Source organism: Elephas maximus, chromosome X, assembly GCF_024166365.1.
Source record: "Elephas maximus indicus isolate mEleMax1 chromosome X, mEleMax1 primary haplotype, whole genome shotgun sequence".
Lineage (NCBI taxonomy): Eukaryota > Metazoa > Chordata > Mammalia > Proboscidea > Elephantidae > Elephas > Elephas maximus.
Genome location: NC_064846.1, coordinates 137286123 through 137308081, shown reverse-complemented (window position 1 = coordinate 137308081; position 21959 = coordinate 137286123). Strand labels below are relative to the sequence as shown.

Genomic DNA, 21959 nt, shown 5'->3' with positions numbered 1-21959 from the left:
CTTTAAAGAGGTCTTTTGCAGCAGATTTGCCCAATGCAATATGCCATTTGATTTCTTGACTGCTGCTTCCATGGGAATTGATTGTGGCTCCGAGTAAAATGAGGTCCTTGACAACTTCAATCTTTTTCCCATTTATCATGATGTTACTTACTGGTCCAGTTGTAAGGATTTTTGTTTTCTTTATGTTGAAGTGTAATCTATACTGAAGGTGGTTTTTGATCTTCATCAATAAGTGCTTCAAGTCTTTTTCACTTTCAGCAAGCAAAGTTGTGTCGTCTGCGTATTGCAGGCTGTTAATGAGTCTTCCTCCAATCCTGATGCCTCGTTCTTCTTCATATGATCCAGCTTCTCAAATTATTTTTTCAGCATACAGATTGAATAGGTATGGTGAAAGATACAACCCTGATGCACACCTTTCCTGACCTTAAACCACACAGTATCCTCTCGTCCTGTTTGAGCGACCGCCTCTTGATCTATGTACAGGTTCCTCATGAACACAGTTAAGTGTTCTAGAATTCTCATTCTTCACAACGTTATTCATAATTTGTTATGACCCACATAGTCAAATGCCTTTGCATAGTCAATAAAACATAGGTAGACATCTTTGTTATTCTCTGCGTTCAGCCGAGATCCACCTGACATCAGCAATGACATCCCTGGTTCTGCTTCCTCTTCTGAAACCGACTTGAATTTCTGACAGTTTCCCATGGATGTACTGCTGCAACTGCTTTTGAATGATCTTCAGCAAAATTTTACTTGGGTGTGATATTAATGATAAAAATATATGTATATTGTTTGATAATGTCCGTGCTCAGTTGGATCACCTTTCTTGGGAATAGGAATAAATATAGATCTCTTCCAGTCAGTTGGCCAGGTAGCTGTCTTCCAAATTTTGGGGCATAGATGAATGAGCACTTCCAGCGCTGCATCTGTTTGTTGAAACATCTCAATTCGTATTCTGTCAATTCTTGGACCCTTATTTTTTTGCCAGTGCCTTCAGTGAAGCTTGGATTTCTTCCTTCAGTGCCATTGGTTCCTGCTCATATGGTACTCCTGAGATGGTTGAATGTTGACTAATTCTTTTTGGTATAGTGACTCTGTGTATTCCTTCCATCTTCTTTTGATGCTTCCTGAGTAGTTTAATATTTTCCCCGTAGAATCCATCAATATTGTAACTCAAGGGTTGAATTTTTTCTTCAGTTCTTTCAGCTTGAGAAATGCTAAGCATGTTCTTCCCTTTTGTTTTTCCATCTCCAGGTCTTTGCACATGTCTTTATAATACTTTACTTCATCTTCCCGTGCAGCCCTTTAAAATCTTCTGTTTAACTCTTTTATTTCATCGTTTCTTCCTTTCACTTTAGCTAGTCGATGTTCTAGAGCAAGTTTCAGAGTCTCTTCTGACATCCATTTTGGTCCTGTCTTTCTTTCCTGTCTTTTTAATGACCTCTTGCTTTTTTCATGTATATGTCCTTGATGTCATTCCACAACTCATCTGGTCTTTGGTCATTAGTGTTTAACGCATCAAATCTGTTCTTGAGATGGTCTCTAAATTCAGGTGGGATATGCTCAAGGTTGTACTTTGGCTCTCATGGACTTGCTCTGATTTTCTTCAGATTCAACTTGAATTTGCATATGAGCAATTGATGATCTGTTCCACAGTCAGCCCCTGGCCTTGTTCTGATTGATGATATTGAGCTTTTCCATCATCTCTTCCCACAGATGTAGTCGATTTGATTCCTGTGTATTCTATCTGGCAAGGTCCAAGTGTACAGTCACCATTTATGTTGGTGAGTGAAGGTATTTACAATAAAGGAATCATTGGTCTTGCAAAATTCTATCCTGCGATCTCTGGCATCGTTTCTATCACCAAGGCCATACTTTCCAACTACTGATCCTTCTTTGTTTCCAACTTGTGCATTCCAATTTTCAGTAATTATCAATGCATCCTGATTGCATATTCGATCAATTTCAGACTGCAAAAGTTGGTAAAAATCTTCCGTTTCTTCATCTTTGGCCTTAGTGCTTGATGCATAAATCTGAATAATAGTCGTATTAACTGGTTTTCCTTATAAAAAAATTTTTTTTATAGACACATGGATATTATCCTATCACTGACAGTGTTGTACTTCAGAATAGATCTTGAAATGTTCTTTTTGACGATGGATGCAGTGCCATTCCTCTTCAAGTTGTCATTCCCGGCATAGTAGACCATATGATTGTCCGATTCAAAATGACCAATACCAGTCCATCTCAGCTCACTAAGGCCTAGGATATCAATGTTTATGCGTTCCATTTCATTTTTGACAACTTCCAATTTTCATAGATTCATACTTCATTCTGATTATTAATGGATGTTTGCAGCTGTTTCTTCTCATTTTGAGTTGTGCCACATCAGCAGACGAAGGCCCCGAAAGCTTGACTCCATCCACCTCATTAAGGTCTTCTCTACTTTGAGAAGGCAGCTCTTTCCCCAGTTGTCTTTTGAGTGCCTTCCAACCTGAGGGGCTCATCTTCAGGTACTATATCAAACAGTGTTCCACTGCTTTTCATGAGGTTTTCACTGGCTAAATCCTTTTCAGAAGTAGACTGCCAGGTGCTTCTTCCTAGTCTGTCTTAATCTGGAAGCTCAGCTGAAACCTGTCCTCCATGGGTGACCCTGCTGATATTTGAATACCGGTGGCATAGCTTCCAGCATCACAGCAACACACAAGCCCCCACAGTATGACAAACTGACAGATACGTGAGTGCCTTCCAACCTGAGGTGCTCATCTTTCAGCACTATATCACATAATGTTCCACTGCTATTCATAAGGTTTTCACTGGTCAGTTTTTTTTTACTTTATGTAGTTTTAAAAAATTTTTTAAATAATTTTATTTATTTTGTTGTTGTAGAGAATATACACAGCAAACCATACACTAATTCAACAGTTTCTTCACGTACAATTTAGTGACATTGATTACATTCTTTAAGTTATGCAACCATTATCACCCTCTTTTCTGAGTTGTTCCTCCCCCATTAACATAAACTTACTGCCCCTAAGGTTTCTATCTAATCTTTCACTGGGTTTTTTTTTTAGAAGTAGGTTGCTAGGTCCTTCTTTCTAGTCTGTCTCAGTCTGAAAGCTCTGCTGAAACCTGTGCACCATGAGTGACCCTGTTGGTATTCAAAATACCAGTGGCATAGCTTCCAGCATCACAGCAACATGCAAGCCACCACAAATTGACAGATGCGTGGTGGAACATCTTAGACATGTCTATTAAATGATTTTGTTAATTGTGTTGTCCAAATCTTCCATATTCTTACTGATTTTTATATGCATATTCTATCAGCTGTTGAGAGGGGTATGCTAAACTCTCAATTTATGATTATGGGTTTTCTGTTTCTTCTTTTAGTTTTGTTAATATTTGCTTTATGTGTTTTGAACTTATCATCTTGGGTGCATATTTAGGCTCATGATATTTTAATGCTGTGTAGACACGTTTATCATTAGGAAAAGTCCTTCCTTACTTCTAATTTTTTCTTTTTTTTTTGCCTTAACATCTACTGTCTTAGTTTCCTAGGGCTGCCATGACAAAAATACCGTAAAGTGGGTAGCTTTAAAGAACAGAAAATTTTTTTCACAATTCTGGAAGCTAAGAGGCTGAATTTAGGGTTTTGACAAAATGATGCTTTGTTTCTGTCTACTCTAAAGGAAAATGGTTCTTAGTGTCTTTCAGCCTCCCAGCATCTTCTGGCATTCCTTGGCTTGTAAATGGATCCTCACATGGCATTTTCTCCCTATACGCCACTCTCCTTATCTATTCTCCCCTTTTATAAGACACTACTCAGAAGGGATTAGGACTATGACCCACCCTATCCTGGTATGATTTCACTGGTAACATCTTCAAAGAAAGACCCTATTTCCCAAAACAAGGTCGTAGTCACAGGAACAGGGTTTAGGACTTCAGTATATCTTTCTGAGGGGCACAATTTGATCCTTAACAGCTAATTTGTTTGTTATTAGTATGGCCTTACCAGTTTTCTTTTCTTTTGGTTACTGTTTGCTTGGCAAATTCATTTCCATTCTTTTACATTTAATCTTTCTATTTCTTTATATTTAAGGTCTGTCTCTGGTAAGTGGCATATAATTGTGTGTATATCTGCACCACACATGTATTTTAAATCCTGTATGAAAATAACTATTTTAATTGCAATATTTATTTCATTTGCATTGCTGAAATTACCTGTTGTGGTTAAAATCTACCACCTATTTGCTTTCTATTTGTCCCATCTATATTCCTTTTGGAAACTGCGGTGGCATAGTGGCTAACCAAAGGGTCGGCAGTTCAAATCCACCAGGTGCTCCTTGGAAACTCTATGGGGTAGTTCTACTCTGTCCTATAGGGTCTCTCTGAGTCGGAATCAACTCCATGGCACTGGGTTTGTTTTTTGGGTTTTACATTCCTTTTAGTCTACTTATGTGCTTTCATTTAGGTTTGCTAAGTATTTTTTTATGTCTCCTCTCTATTATTTTCCATTATTTTATCACCAGTTTAACGGTTACAGTAGAAAGAACAACACTCATTCTTGACCAACTGAAGTCTAATATAAATTAGTACTTTAACACTTCCATGATAATGCAAGGACCTTAGAGCCACTCAACTCTCTTTACTCCCCTCCCAGTATATGAGCTAAATTTGGGTGTTACCAGTTTTTATGCAAATAACGCACACCTTCTGTGTTTGTTTGCCAGCCCCGCCCTCCTGCCACAAGGCACCCTCACAAGCGCTGCCATGCCAATCCTCTTCAACATGTTGCTGTTAAAAAAAAAAATTGGCATAGCCTGCTTACAAAAATACCTCACAGAGGGGAGTGTGCATTCAGCAAACAAATGCAGAAGGTGTACATTATTTGTGTAAAAATATGATGTATTGTCTGTATAATATATATTGTGTATATATAATATATATATTCAAACAATATTATTATTGTTACCTTATAGTCTTTTAAAGCTAATATTCACATAGATTTACTAACATAGTTACACTTTCCATTGCTCCTTATTTTTTCCTGTATCACCATGCGTCCATCTTGGATCATTTTACTTCTGCCTAAAGGATATTCTTTAGTATTTACTTTAGTGAAGCTTTGCTAGTGATGGATATTCTCAATTTTTGTTTTTCCTAAGAGGCTTTATTTCACTCTTAATTTTCAAACATGTTTTGGCTAAATATTAAATTCTAGGTTGGAAGTTATTTGTCAGTTTCTTTCAGTAATCTGAAGATATTTTTCCATTGTCTTCTGATTTTCTATGTTTCTGTTAGGAAGTTAGCTGTCAGTATATTCTTGTTTCTTTGAAGGTAATAGTATTGGGGTTTTTGTTTGTTTTGTTTTTACTTTTTAATATTTTTTCTCTTTTTTGGGGTTTTCAGATATTACTATAATATGCCTAGGCCAGATTTTCTTTATAGCTATCATTCTTGGAGATTCTAGAGCTTGAAATGGCACCTTAATCTCATTTGTCATATTTGAAAAATTCTCAGTCAGTATCGCCTCAGATGTTGCTTCTTCCCTATCCTCTCTCTCCTCTACATCAGGGACTCCATATATGTACCTTAGTCTTATTCAACATCTTTCATATATTTCATGCTCCTTTCTATATTTTCTATCATTTTCTTTCTCTGGATTCATTTTGTATCTTTTACTCAGACCTGTCTTCAGTTCACTAATTCTGTATTCAGCCATGTCTAATTGCTGTTAAACCCATTCATTTAATTCTTAAATTCAGTTATTGTGCTGATCAGTTTTAGAATTTCCATTTGGTTTTGTTATGGTTTCTAGCATTCTACCAATATTCTTATTCTCTTCTTTTAATTTCTTGAATAAATTATTTGTAGTTATCATAAAAGTTATCATAAGGCCTATGAATTAGAGCTCTGTTGTCTGAATCCGCTATGGAATTCTTTCCATTGTTCGTTTTTTCTCTTGGTTTTGGTCACATTTTGTTTTCTCATAAGCCTGTTAATTTTTTATTGAGCGGTAAAGTTTGTGAAAAATTTTAAAGCTCAGTGAGACACCGTACGATGATATGTATCTATTAAGAATATAGTGTTTTATTCTGGCAGGCAACTAGACTAGGGCTACTAGATTATCTAGATTATTTTAGTCAAGTCAAGGATTCACCTTATTTCAACAGTTGGAATTCAGTCTTTGTGAGGCATGAGCTGTTTCTGGATCACATTTGCTCTTAGGGAATAGTCCTTCAGGGCAATTGGTTTTATATTGTATAGACAGTGAAAACAAGAACTTTTTACCCTCTTCTCTATAACCTGGACCCTTCAGACAACAGTGACTAACTACAGACTGACTCAAGAACCCTTCAGTGAAGTAAGAGTTGCCTCAAGCTTTGGCATAGGGAGGGGAGTTTTGTCTTTTACTTGTAGATGCCACTTGTAATTACTGAAGCATACTTTTCAATAAGACCCAAGAGGTTTATGAATTTACACATTGCTAATTGAAAGTTGTGACATCAGCTCATCTGTTAGTCAGTACAGATGGTAACTGCAGGTCTAATTCACTCAAACTTTCCCCCTAAATCTTGTCAGATCAGCTTTGGGTTGTATGAATGATAAAGTTTTAATGTGTTAAGCTAATGGAATTTGAGGGTAGTTTGTTATAGAACTAGCCTATTCAAACTAATACAACCCCTTTCTTGTTTTTCCCCCTTAATACTTATATGCTTTATATTTTTTTATTTATCTTGTTTACTACCTCTCATCCTCCACTAGAATGTAAGTTCCATGACCATGGAGGCAGGGACTTTTTATCTATATTGTTCACTGATGTACCTCCAATGCCTAGAAATGTGCCTATAGTAGGTACTCAATAAATATTTGTTAAATTAATAGAGAATGGATGGACAGATAAACAAATGAATGAATGGCAGGACCCCACTTAAAGCATTTCTGAATTAAGCAAATTACAGAACAAATGTTGATTTCTTCAGTCAGGGGCATAAAGTTAAAAATGAAAAATGAAAAAAAAAAGCATGAACTATGCCGAATACATTTGCCTTCTGAATAAAGTAAATTTCCAGCTGTTACAGAAGGCTATAACTACAAAATGTGTTGTTATCAGAAAGGTAAGAATAAATAATCACAAATTAAAAGTTCTATTTCTTCCTTAGGACATGTTAATACATCAATACAGAACTTCTGAATCACTTGTACTCATTTTATTGATGAAATAATAATTTAATAGACCCAACCATCTACCTATCCAATTCATGCATCACTACACCCATCAACACATCTATCTATTCCTCCTACATTTATTGATAACCTGTCAGTACACTAAGGGCTAAGAATAAAATGATGAATAAAACATATAGACTAGCCTCAATGGAAGTAGAAACCCTGGTGGCGTAGTGGTTAAGTGCTATAGCTACTAACCAAAAGATCGGCAGTTTGAATCCATCAGGCGCTCCTTGGAAACTCTACGGGGTAGTTCTGCTCAGTCGGAATCGACTCCACAGCAATGGGTCAACGGGTTTAGCCTCAATGGCTTGACAGCCCAAGGAGGAAGATGAGTTTATTAAATTATTGTTTCTCCAATAAATTATGTCTTGGTGCATAAAATGTTCTAAGGAAGAAACAGCTTTTAATGCGTGATTATTTATTCTTGTACCTTTGTGACAACAACTTGTCTTATAGTTATATCTTTCTGCAATAGCTGAGAATGTACACGATGAGTGTTTAATGTGACATACCAAAATCCCTCCTCACTTTTGAAGCTGAAAATCAGAGTATACCACTTCTCCAGTATTCCAGCTTTGAGTCTGTGTAATCCCAGAGATTTCAATTATCTAACAGTGTTGGAAGTATCTTGTTTGCTATTTATGAGGTGGCTTTTGAAAAGGAAGAGTGAGTGATATTTTATTGGCAGTGAATGCCCTTTGTTTGTTGTGAGAGAACGCTGAAGCACCACTGGGCTGTCTCCATGTTTAATAGACTATAAAGTTGACATTTCCACCCTGACCTCTAAGGAGATGAGATGAGTCAGAAAGTGAATCATTCTCTAATCAGTTGGAAACACAACCTTTATTGTCACTTACCTTGGATTCGGTAAAAGTAAAATGATGTTATTGCTGTGGCACTGAAATTACTGCAGCAAGAACTGATGTGGGGATGCTACCTGCCAAAAAGGGCTGAGCTGCAACTGGCATTTTCTCCCATCTCCTTCAAGTCTAACAAGTTGACTGCTGAAGGCTTAGATTTAAGACTATATAGAAAGACACTGAAAGGGACCCTGGCACAGCCAGTTAGTTCATTTTGCTATCTTAATGAGACCTACGAAATTCCACATGTTTACGTGAACTGAGGCAGTTGCCATCCAACACAAAGACAGTCATAATGATCATTTTTTCCTAATTAGCACCCTAATTTAACTCAGAAACACCCAAAAGATAAAAATGACATGACAAGGAACCAAAAAGTGAAATACTTCTAATATGGTATTGGTGAGCTGATGTTGTATTTATGCCATGTTGTGAGATCTCATTTTGCCTATGTCTTGGTGAATATCTTTGCCTTTTTAAAAGGAAAAGGAGCCTGATGTTTTTGTTTTCAATGACTTGGTAAAGGTAACTGAAGTAGATGGAATATAAGAGTACCTGTCAGTAAAGTAAAGGAGATAGTACTGATGGATGGAACAGACACAGAGAGAGTGCAAGAACGAACATATAGTCCTTTGTTCTGAGAAAGAAATGCAGCCCCTGACATCTAGAAACTGGCCTGACACTTATACCTAGGGCTTGATGTTGTTAGGAGCTCATCTGGCCTGCTTCTGGCATTCGTGGTTAGGCCATGGTGTTCTCCTCTTGGGCGTAAACAATCTCACAGAACACCAACATCCCACAATGTCACTTGTGACATGATGAAATGAGACAAAACAAGACCACCTCATAATCTTATCTAAGCACAGACAAACACAAGCACACTTCAAGCCACAAAGTACCAAATGTTCCCCTATCTTGGCTAATATGAGTGACTGCTGCTGCTTTGGAAACCCTGATGGTGTAGTGGTTAAGTGCTGTGGCTGCTAACTAAAAGGTCGGCAGTTCGAGTCCACCAGGCACTCCTTGGAAACTCTATGTGGCAGTTCTACTCTGTCCTATGGGGTCGCTATGAGTTAGAATCGACTCAACAGCAGTGGGTTGGCTGCTGCTTTACAAATTTAAAGCTTTAGCCTTGCTCTAGTCTTCTCTCCTTCTAAAAAAAATTTTTTTTTTTCCTTCTAGGTAAGATTTATTAAGATACCCGATTATAGAATTTTTCCCACTCCTAAAGGCACCTGTTCTGGAGCTACTTCGACCTTCCTTGAACCCTCCCCCAAAATCACCTAACATCAGCCCAAATCCAATTAGTCCTTTCTAACAGCCTCTTACTGAGATGGCCCATGGGTCCTCACAGTGTGTGTTCTCCCTTATTGTAATGAGCAGTAATCTCAACTTGTTCAACACAGGTGGGTTCCTGGTGGTCTTTGGCTGGAGGATATTGACAGTTGCCACATGTTGTTGTTAGGTGCAGTCATAGATCAATGATTCAGAATACAAAACCCAGAAACAGAGCTACAGAAAAATGACCAATTGATTTTGGAAAAAGGTGCAAAGGCAATTCAGTGGAATTTATTATATAAAAAAGTATACTTCAATGTTCTTGTTGTAAGGTGCTGTCAGTTGGGTTCCAATTCATAGCAACCCTATGTACAACAGAATGAAACACTGCCCGGTCTTGCACCATCCTCACAACTCTTGCTATGCTGAGCCCATTGTTGTAGCCACTGTGTCAGTCCATTTCCCTGAGGGTCTTCCTCTTTTTCACTGACCATCAACTTTACCAAGCATGATGTCCTTCTCCAGGGACTGATCCCTCCTGACAACATGTCCAAAGTACCTGAGACATAACCTCTCTATCCTTGCTTCTAAGGAGCATTCTGGTTGTACTTCTTCCAAGACAGGTTTGTTCGTTCTTTTGGCAGTCCATGCTATATTTAATATTCTTCACCAACACGACAATTTAAAGGTGTCAATTCTTCGGTCCTCCTTATTCGTTGTCCAGGTTTCACATGCATATGAGGTGATTGAAAACACCATCACTTGGGTCAGGGGCACCTTAGTCCTCAAGGTGACATCTTTGCTTTTCAACACTTTAAAGAGGCCTTTTGCAGTCAATTTGCCCAATGCAATATGTCTTTTGATTTCTTAACTACTGTTTCCATGGGCATTGATTGTGGATCCAAGTAAAATGAAATTCTTGACAACTTCAATCTTTTCTCCATTTATCACGATGCTAAAAAAAAAAAAAATTTTTTTTTTTTCTTACTGGTCCAGTTGTGAAGATTTTTGTTTGCTTTATGTTGAGGTGTAATCCATACTGAAGGCTGTATAGTCTTTGATCTTCATCAGTAAGTGCTTCAAGTCCTCTTCACTTTCTGCAAGCAAGGTTGTGTCATCTGCATAACACAGGTTGTTAATAAGTCTTCCTCCAAACTTGATGCCCTATTCTTCTTCATGCAGTCCAGTTTCTTGGATTATTTGCTCAGCATACAGATTGAATAGGTATGGTGAAAAGCCACAACCCTAACACACACCTTTCCTGACTTTAAACCATGCAGTACTCCCTTGTTCTGTTCGAACAGCTGCCTCTTGATCCATGTACAGGTTCCTCATGAGCACGATTAAGTGTTCCAAATTTCCATTCCCTGCAATGTTATCCATAATTTGTTATGACCCACACAGTCGAATGCCTTAGCATGGCCAATAAAACACAGGTATTTTTTTTTTTAAACATCTTCCTGGTATTCTCTGCTTTCAGCCGATCCATCTCAAATCAGCAATATCCCTAGTCCTAGTCCCAGTCCCAGTCCCAGTCCCAGTCCCAGTCCCAGTCCCAGTCCCAGTCCTAGTCCGACTTGAATTTCTGGTAGTTCTCTGTCGATATACTGCTGCAGCCACTTTTGAATGATCTTCAGCAAAATTTTGTCAGCATGTGACATTAATGATATTGTTCTATAATTTCCACATTCAGTTGGATCACCTTTCTTGGGAATAGGCATAAATATGAATCTTTTCCAGTTGGTTGGCCAGGTAGCTGTCTTCCAAATTTCTTGGCATAGACGAATGAGCACTTCCAGCACTGCATCCATTTGTTGAAACATCTCAATTAATATTCCATTAATTCTTGGAGCCTTGTTTTTTGCCAATGCCTGCAGTACAGCTTGGACTTCTTCCTTCAGTACCATTGGTTCCTGATCATATGTTACCTCCTGAAATGGTTGAACATCGACCAATTCTTTTTGGTATAGTGACTCTGTGTATTCCTTCCATTTTCTTTTGATGCTTCCTGTGTCACTTAATAATTTCCCCCTAGAATCCTTCAGTATTGCAACTGAAGGCTTGAATTTTTCCTTCAGTTCTTTCAGTTTGAGAAATGCTGAGCATGTGCTTCCATTTTGGTTTTCTGTCTCCAGGTCTTTGCACATGTCATCATAATACTTTACTTTGTCTTCTTGAGCCACCTTGGAAATCTTCGGTTCAGCTCTTTTACTTCATCATTTTCACCTTTCGCTTTAGATACTCAACGTTCTAGAGCAAGTTTCAGAGTCTCTTCTGACATCCATTTAGGTCTTTCTTTCTCTCCTGTCTTTTTAATGACCTCTTGCTTTTTTCATGTATGACGTCCTCGATGTCATTCCACAACTTGTCTGGTCTCCAGTCATTAGTGTTCAAAGCGTCAAATCTGTTTTTGAGATGGTCTCCAAATTCAGGTGGGATATACTCAAGGTCGTATTTTGGCTCTCATGGACTTGATCTAATTTTCCTCAGTTTCAACTTGAACTTGCTTATGAGCAATTGATGATCTGTTCCATAGTCAGCCCCGGCCTTGTTCTGACTGATGATGTTGAGCTTTTCCATTGTCTCTTTCCACAGATGTAGTCGATTTGATTCCTGTGTATTGCATCTGGTGAGGTCCATGTGTATAGTTGCAATTTATGGTTGGTGAAAAAAGGTATTTGCAATCAAGAAGCTGTTGGTCTTACAAAATTCTATCATGCAATCTCCGACATCATTTCTATCACCAAGGCCATATTTTCCAACTACCGATCCTTCTTCTTTGCTTCCAACTTTCATGTTCCAATTACTAGTAATTATCAGTACATCCTGATCGCATGTTCCATCAATTTCAGACAGTAGAAGTTGGGAAAAATCTTCAATTTCTTCATCTTTGGCCTTAGTGGTTGGTGTGTAAATCTGAGTAATAGTCATATTAACTGGTCTTCTTTGTAGGTGTATGGATATTATCCTATTGCTGACAGTGTTGTACTTCAGGATTGATCTTGAAATGTTCCTTTTGATAATGAATGCAGCACCATTCCTCTTCAGGTTATCATTCCCGGCATAGTAGACCATATGATTGTCTGATTCAGAATGACCAATACCAGTCCATTTCAGCTCACTAATGCCTAGGATATCCATCTTTATGTGTTCCATTTCATTTTTGACGATTTCCAATTTTCCTGAATTCTTACTTTGTGCATTCTATGTTCCAAGTATTAATGAATGTTTGCAGCTCTTTCTTCTTATTTTGAGTCATGCCGCATTGGCAAATGAAGGTCCCGAAATCTCGACTCCATCTACATCATTAAGATTGACTCTACTTGAAGGAGGCAGCTCTTCCCCAGTTTTATTTTGAGTGCCTTCCAACCTGAGGGACTCATCTTCCAGCACTGTACCAGACAATGCTCCACTCCTATTCATAAGGTTTTCACTGGCTAATTCTTTTCAGAAGTAAACCGCTGGGTCCTTCTTCCTCATCTTTCTTAGTCTGGAAGCTCAGCTGACCCTGCTGGTATTTGAATACTGGTGGCATAGCTTCCAGCATCACAGAAACACACAAGCTTCCATGGTGCGACAAACAGACACGTGGGGAAGTTGCCACACAGACATTTCAAAATCACCTGTAGTTTAGCAGATTTCCATAATCCATCACAAGGGAGAGAGTCACAGCAGGGTAATTTCACATTCTAAAAATACAGAAATTTTTGCAGTGGTAAAAGGCTGTTTTAATGCCTTGTCACGCTATTTTATATGAACTATTAATTATATACAGGAAACCCTCTTTGCTTAGAATGCTTTGATGTGGTACCTTAATATCTACATAGACTAGAAGCAATTTTTTTTTAATATGAGAATATCATACATATTAAAGAGACTCTGCCTATATATGTATATATGGTTTGAATATATATATTCATAATATATGTATGTTTTAAATAAGTCATAATGTTAGTAAACCACATTAAATATTAATAAATTCTTAATTAAAATAAACATTAATAAACCATACTAAATAAATATGGTTTATGTAAATCATAATAAAAAGAATATCTGAGTATTTACTACTGCGTCTAAGAATTTGAACATTAATGGTACCTTTCAAGACTCCTACATGTCCCCTTCATCCCCTTCCTTTGCCTCCAGAGGTAACTTTTGGCATGTGTTTTACATTTTTCATTCCTTTCCTTTGCCTTATGGTTGTACTTCATTTGGATATATCCCTAAATATTTTCTAGTTTTACATTTTAAACATTCTATAAATGGAATCATACTGTATGTATTTCTTGTAACTTCCTTGACTCAACATTTTTTTGTGAGATTTATCCATGTTTATGTGAATTGGGTTAAATTAATGTTCACTGTTATATATAAAAGAGTATCTCGCTGTGGTTTTAATTTCCATTTTTCTGATTACTAATGAGGCTGAGCATCTTTTCGTATGTTATTGGCCCCTTGTGGTTCCTTTTCTGTCATATGACTGTTTATGTGTTTTGTCCAATTGTCTATTAGGTTGTCTTGTCTTTTCTTTTTGATTTGGAGGTTGTCTTTATGACCCCTTTATCTCTACAAATGCTTTTGCCTTAAAGTATATTTTGTCTGCTCTGAATGCAACTACCTCAGATTTCTTTTTGTTAATATTTACATGATATATATGCTTCCACCATTTGAATTTTTTTTTGTCCTTATGTTTAAGGTGAGTCTCTTGAGTTAGCATATATGCTATTTAAAATAGGTTATATATATTTAGATTCGGAAACCCTGGTAGCGTAGTGGTTAAGTGCTACAGCTGCTAACCAAAACATCAGCAGTTCGAATCTACCAGGCACTCCTTGGAAGCTCTATGGGGCAGTTCTACTCTGTCCTATAGGGTTGCTATGAGTCAAAATCGACTCGATGGCACTGGGTTTATATTTAGATATATACATATATGTTATATACATAACCTATGTGCTATATAAAAATATACATGTTACATATATTTAAATGCATGTCATAAATATATGCTATATATAATTTCTTAAAAGTCTAATCTGATGTTCTTTGTTCTCAAACTATAGTTTAGCCTACTTATATTCATTGTGGTTACTGAAATATTTATATTTATTTCTATTATCATTGCGATTACTAAAATATTTACATTTATTTATATTATCTATTTGATTGAAGTACATGTTTCCATTTCATTTTATCCTACTAGTGTATATATTATATACTCCTTTTTTATTTTTAGTGGTTACCATGGAAATTACAACATTCATGTTTAACTTTACAAATTAGGAGTTTACCTTTCTTTGATCAATAAAAGGAACTTGGCAAATTTTAATACTGAATATTTCTTCCTGATTTGTATATATATTTTGGCCCAATACTTGAGACATATATAATTTTCGATTCTACAATTTAGCTATTATAATTATTGTTTATATAAAAAATAGTCAATGTTTATTTAGATTTGTTCACATTTTACCACTTTCATTGCTCACTGTTCCTTTTTACATCTCAGATCTATTTTACCTGCTTTTGAAGTACAACCTTTAAGTTCCTTTAGTGATACTCTATTGGCAATAAATTAGTTCAGTTTTTGTTTTGCTGAAAATCTATTTTATCCTCACTCCTAAAGAGTAGTTTCTCTAGATATGCAATTCTAGATTGAGAGTTATTTTCCCTAAGAACCTTGAAGTTCTCATTTCACTGGTTTCTGGATTTCATTATTTCTCCTGAAAGTGAGCATTCATTCTAATGGTCATTCCTTTGTAGGTAATCTGGTTTTGTTTGTTTTAACTCCGTAGCTACTTTTAAGATGTTCTCTATGTCTGCAGTTTTTGCAGTTTAACCACAATGTATCTAGGCATTTCTTTTTATGTTTCCTGATGGAGAAGGAAAGAAGGAATAAATCTGGGCAATAATATCCATATGGGTAGGGTCCTTGTCTTCCTTATCTTTGTATTCTAAGCCCTAGCACAAGACCTACTAAAACAAGACCTACTACATAGTAAAAAAAAAAAATAGTAGGAATACAATAAATATTTGCTGTGTAATGAACAAATTTATAAATAATCCTAACTAATACACTTCCTTCTGAATAAGAAGGAGACTAATATCTTATCCCAGCATATCTAATAAACGTATCTTACCTCAGGTGTTTCCAATAGTTAACAGAAGATAAAAGAGGAAAATGAGTCTTTTGACCACTATTCTTTTTTTTGGATATGATTACCTATTTTTCCTTTATAAATCTAAGGAGAATTTAACTTGACTTCACCTTTCTTCTATAAGCTTCTTAGTCAAAGTTTGAAATTTCAGGAGATAAATGTGAAAGAAAATCAGAACCTAGTAAATCCTGAATACTTAGTAATCTTTATTCACCAATAATGCATATAACCCACTGTAATTTCAATCAAACCCATTCTTCAGGGTATGACCTAGAGGAAACACAGAGTCAATTTCAAGTCTTGTATTTTTCACCTATTAGATTGATGTGAAAGAGAGAGATATGACTTTTAAATTGAGTACCATGTATATTTTCTTTGTTCTTTGATCCCTCCTTTATTCCTACAGCTCCTCCAAACACACACACACAATCACAGCCCGTCATATAAAATGCAACAAGTTATTCCTTGATTTCTTTAGGCTTTCACCGTTCCTCAAAGCCGCATAATCTGCCATTTTCCAGACCTTGTTATAGCTGACAATTTTGAGTTATATTCTGACAATTTTGCAAAATAGAAAGAACATGGATTTTCAATATAAATCTTATCTCTTCCATAATACCTTTATAAATTTGGGCAAGTTATTAAACCCATGTGAGCTTTGGTTCTCTCATCTGTAAATTGAGAATAAGAATATTAATAGCTACTTCGAATCCCCTAGGTAGCACAAACAATTAAGCTTTCGACAGCTAGCTGAAAGGTTCAGACGCGCCTCAGAAGACAGACCTGGTGATCTGCTTCTGAAAGGATACAACCTTGAAAACCCCGTGGAGTGGCTCTACTCTATGCACACGGTGTCACCATGGGTCAGAATCGACTCTAAGGCAACAGCAGACACTTCAGAGAGTATAGTGAGGATTGGAGAAATCACATATAAAGTGCCTACTCAATTACTTTGTGCATGGTAAAAAAAAAAAAAGTTGCTGTGAAGTCGATTCTGAGTCATAGCGACCCTCTAGGACTGAGTAGAATTGCCCCATAGGGTTTCCACGGAGTGCCTGGTGGATTCAACCAAACCCTTAACCACTACACCACTAGAGTTTCCTGGTGCGTGGTAGGTACTCAGGAAGTGTTAGTTTCCTGTCCTGCCACTCCTTCCATCTAGCTCCAAGAGCTGGGAACGTGGCAAAGGCATAAGTCTAAGAGATGTTCTGACATTGCAGAGTTCGGAAATGACAAGTGACTCAAGTGCATATCTGAGTTGAGTAAATACAACATTTGTAGTTATTGTTCCTGCAAAGATAGCAAGAGGCCATGACTAACAATTCTGGGAAGATCTTACTTGTTTATGTTAGGTGTTGGCAGCTCTAAGAGTGTGTGGTAAAGATGATATGGAGGCCTGTTTCACATATGAAACTGCTGTCAGTGTTCCATCTGCCTCGTATCCCCCACACCATAGTCCAAAAACTTTAAAAAAAAATGAGCTGAAACCTTGGCGTGCCACTGTTGGGTTGTTTTCAATCACTGATCTATATTATTCCCCTTGGTCCTGTTTTTTGGGTATGCGAACCCGTTGCCCTATTGCAGAGGTTGGCAAGCTTTTTTGTAAAAAGGATAGTAAATATTTTAGTGTTTTCAGGTCAACTACAACTGTTCTCTGCTACAACTATTCAACTTTGCAACTGTAGAGTGAAAGCAGCCAAAAACAATACATAAAAAATTAAGCATAGCTGTACTACAATGAAACTTTATTTATGGACATTAAAATTTTAATTTCATATAATTTCACATGTTATGAAATATTCCTCTTTTGATTTTTTTCCCAACCATTTAAAAATGTGAAAACTACAGCCATGAACCAAAATACCAAACCTGTTGCCATCGAGTCAATTCTGACTCATAGCTAGGTCATATAAAAACTGACAGTAGGGCAAATTTGGCCCATGGGCTGTAGTTTGCCAACCCCTGTTCTATTACTCTTCTGAATTTTCCGTATTTATCTTCTTACAACCTGTACAAGTCGCTTCCTGAGTTGAATATTAAATATATTTCTGTATTTAATTATTTTGTTTTCTACTGCCACCATAACAAATTACCACAGCTTAGCAACTTAAAACAACATAAATTTATTATCTCACAGTTCTGTAGTTCAGAAGTCTGGATTGGCTTGGCTTATGTCTCTGCTCCAGTCCCAAAAAGCCAAAATCAAGGTGTTGACTGCCAGGGCTCTTATCAGGAGGCTCTGGGGCAAATTCACTTCCAAGCTCATTCTTGCTGGGAGAATCCAGTTACTGAGTTCCGTGTTTCCCTTCTGTGAGCTGAGAGTCATTCTTGGCTTCTAGAGGACTCTTTCTCCGGTTCTTGCATGTAGGCCCCTATATCTCAAAGCCTTCTGAGTGTGTCAAGTCCTTCTCACACTCGGAATCTTGCTGATTTCCCAGTCTTCAGCATCTTTTCTGACTTCCTTTTCTTCCTCTGTTTTTAAGAGCTCATGTGGTTACTTTAGGTCTACCTGGATAATCCAGGACAATCTCTCTCTTTTAAGGTTATAACTAATTAGTAACCTTACTTCCATCTTTAAAGTCCCTTTACAATAGTACCTAAAGTACTGTTTGATTAAATAACCAAGAGACAGGAATCTTGGGGGAACATCCTTAGAATTTAGAATACCATAATTGTCACCTGAATTTCCAACATAAATAGTGATATATAAGTCTATAAATCACTTAAATAATATCCAGAAGTAATCAAACCTATTTAAAGTTTTGGTTCTGGTAGATTATATTTTAGTAGTAGATTAGATGTATTCCATAAGCTTATTTTCTGTAGTTATATAGTCAATGCTTCTAAATATGTGATCTAGCCACTTGAGAATGAATCTGAGATGTACATGTTATGGTCTTACCTTTCAATGAATAATTTTCTCCAAGCATAAAATTTTCACTTTTTTCCCAGTGCTGGAACTGTGTTTCATATATGATTTGCCTTTGTCTCTTACATTCAGAAGCAGGATTTCAGGGAAATTGCTGTGGGTAACAAGATGGACATAAGTTTCTGGTGTGATTTTTATATTCAGAATCCAACTGTTAATTTCCAAGTCCAATCAGTTGCTGAATCACATGGATATAATACCCTGGGGCTAGTAATCTCAACTTGAGCATCAGCTGCTTTTCCTCAGCCACTTTGTCAAACTTGCCACCAATCTTGCTGCTTCTCATCCCCAATGTCCCAAGCATCTATTTGTTTCTTTTCCCTTCTAGTCCGAATGATACCCTGGTTTAGATCTTCATTATTTTCTACCCAGTCTATTGCAATAAATTCCTCATTGGTCCATTGTCTTCCAGTTTCTCCTTTTCCCATATAATCCTCCAGACATTAAATGATACAGCCTGAATTCTAGAAAAATTATCAGTTCCCCCATTGCCTCTAAGGATGATATGCCAACTCCTTAGCATGGAATTCAGACTTCCACTACATGGCTCCAGTCCTACCTTTCAACTTTATTCTCTGTTACAACCCTCCATTAACCCTTTACCCCAGTCACATGCAAGCCTAATTATTCTCAGAACATGCCCCAGAGAGATGTTGAGACTGTAGTGTTCATCTAATTAGCTAAACCCAGTTCCTTATTCTTGATTAGAAAGTATTTAGACTACTGAGTCATGTTTACTATTGTTAAAATTGTTGTTATACACCTGAAAATGGACTTTGTGGCAGCATGTCTGCTATAGGTTGAACTCCAGGTATCCTAATTCAATCCACAAATATTTACCGAGCGCAGTGGCCAAGTACTACTCCTAGAAGTGATAAACAACACAGCCAAGGCTCTAGTTCTCACATCATTGAGAGTAATGATAGATGTGAGGATATAAAAACAAAGGTAACATGTTAAAGTCATGGGGGAGTGGACAATTATTCATTTAGCAAAAATATTAATTGAGAGCATAGTCTGTGAAAGCTTCTCTTTCAGGTACTAGAGGAAAAAGATGAATCAAACAGAGGTTAGCTCTCAGTGAGCTTACAGCCTAGTAGACATGAGAGGATGTGGGCATAAATACCTCTAAAATAAATTAGAAAATGCTAGTGGTCATGGGAGAGGTACAGATAAAGAAGGCTATAGGCATTTCAAGAGGTAGATGGGAAGATTTCATGTAGCCATTGCCGGTGGGGCTTGCAAGATGGATATAATTATTCAAAGGGGCTTACAAAATGGCTATGATTGTTCTTTCCCACCTTCAACGTTCAATTGATTGCAAAACATAGGCCCTCCTATTACCTATATTGTGAATTTATTTCCTTCTTTCTGTTCGTCTTGCCATTGTTCTAGCATGGGTCTGGTCATCTCTCTCCTAGAGTATTGTCCCATCCTAACCCAGTCTCCATTTTACATCAAGCCTGATCATGACTGCCTTGTCATTCAGACCCTTCGATTGTTCTCTATTGCTTACAAGGAAGATCCATGTACCTACTAATGCAGTGGTTAAGAACCTGAGACCTAAGTCAGGCTGCCTGAGTTAGGATCCTGGCCCTACTATTTACCAGCTATGTGATGGGAGGTAGTCATTTCATTGCTTAAGCCTCAGTTTCCTCATCTATAAAATGGGGATAATAATGTTTATACAGGACTATTATGTGGATAAAAATAAATTAAGTATGAAAAGCAGTTAGAAAGTACTTGGAACATAGTATGTGTTCAACTAAGAGTGGCTATTAGTATTACTATAAAATACTCCAGAGAAAGGTCTTCCACTGTACTTTATAAATAACTGGCTATTTGTTACTTGTTTAGAAATTTTTGAGAGTTAATTATCTGGCTAAATAATTGAATTTCAATGTTTTCCCCTTTTCCCTTGAGTAGGCAGCTAAGGATTATAACTGGAGAATGGTTTTTTGAAGAAAAAGCAAAGCGTTTCAAGCAAGTCAATGTTCTGGGCACTGATGTTGTTCGGCAGTCCATCCTAAGAAGAAATCCAGGTAATTAAAGCAATTATTTGGTTTCAAAAACAGTCTCAATCTTCATTTTGGTGGGCTAAATTACTTCCCTATATTATGTGACAAATAAACACAGTTGAATTTCCTGAATCCCTTAGGTCATTTTAAAACTTGGTACCATGGAAGGAGTAAGATAACTTTTCTCTAAATCTGTAATTCATACAAGGGAAGAGGAAGTCAGTAGAAAACAAAGTCCGCAGTGATTTGCCATATATCTGACATGCTGAGATGTTGAAAGGAGGCATTTATCTTCATCACAGACTGTTCTTTTCCTGAATATACTGTCAATATTTTACTAAACATTTAAGAAACTAACATAAAATAGATGAATGAAATGATCCATGTCATGAAAAAGCAATCCTTGGTTTTTCAAAAGGATTTATTTCAAATTTCTTTTAAATGATGGTTTTCTTAATACACATTTCTCGCCATGCTCTCCCTGCCACCCCCGATAAAAAACAACCACCACCACCAGAAGAGCATTTGAAAATGCAGGGAGCGGGGGCATTTCTGGCTGTCAGAATGACTGGGGGCATCAACAACACTTAGTGGGTAGGGGCCAGAGATGCTAAATGGCCTACAATGCACAGGGCAGTCTCATTTGATGAAGAATTGTCTTGTTACCTAATGAAAAAAGCATCCCAACTTCAGAGTGCTGTACAGTGCATTCAAACTACAATTTAATTGTTTAAATGTTGAGTGAAACTTGTATTTAGGAGCATATTTCTCATGTATGATATAGTAGATGGTGGAGTGACATCTTTTGGCCTGCTCTTAGGCTATCTCAACTTTTGTACACAGGAGATAAGTGCTCTTGTTTTTAAGTCTGGAAGGTAGGGCTGGGAGGCTTGGAACCAATTCTCGGTATGGTACTAGCAAGGAAGGGCTTTCCTAGATGGATAACATCAGGTCTGATGCCACAGAGGGACAGAATAGAGTAGAATTAGAATTAAGCAGTCAGCTATAGCTGCTTTCACCACCTTACAGAGTGTTGACTGTCTGTCAAGGCACCAGATATGTACATAGGTGTCCTCCCTCCCAGGGAGCCTAGCTTATGTGCTCAGAAATCAGGGCACCATTTCTAGAACCTCATGCTAGAATTCAGCCTCCAGGGATTCGGAGTTCTCGTGAACCCAGGCCCCCTTGCACTAGAAATGCCTGTGGAGAAATGACGTATTTTTTCCTCCATTGCAGTCGTCCTTAGAAAGCTTATCTCAGCCAGTCTCCCACAGATGAGTCCTGGTCTTAGTCTGCACTGAACTCTGGAACATTCAATACTTTAGAAATAACAGTGTGTCTGGGAAACTTATCAGGGGAATATCATTATCGATTATTATATACTTCTTTGGCCTGTGCTATTTTTTTTTTATTCTAGGAAAGAGAATGCAGAATAGATATTTGCTCTCGTTTCTGACCATTTTATATGTAAATCTGTTTTCTG

The 21959-nt window shown here is 37.2% G+C and overlaps 1 protein-coding gene across 6 annotated transcripts in view; it reads left to right on the top strand.

Moving 5' to 3' along the window:
- Positions 1–21959, top strand: part of SYTL5 (synaptotagmin like 5) — a 640677-nt gene that overhangs the window by 181585 nt on the left and 437133 nt on the right. For all 6 annotated transcript variants that reach the window (XM_049873446.1, XM_049873447.1, XM_049873450.1 and 3 more), the window contains one exon: positions 20385–20500. In XM_049873446.1, the coding sequence (XP_049729403.1) occupies positions 20385–20500 (116 nt within the window). The remainder of the gene's footprint in view (positions 1–20384; positions 20501–21959) is intronic.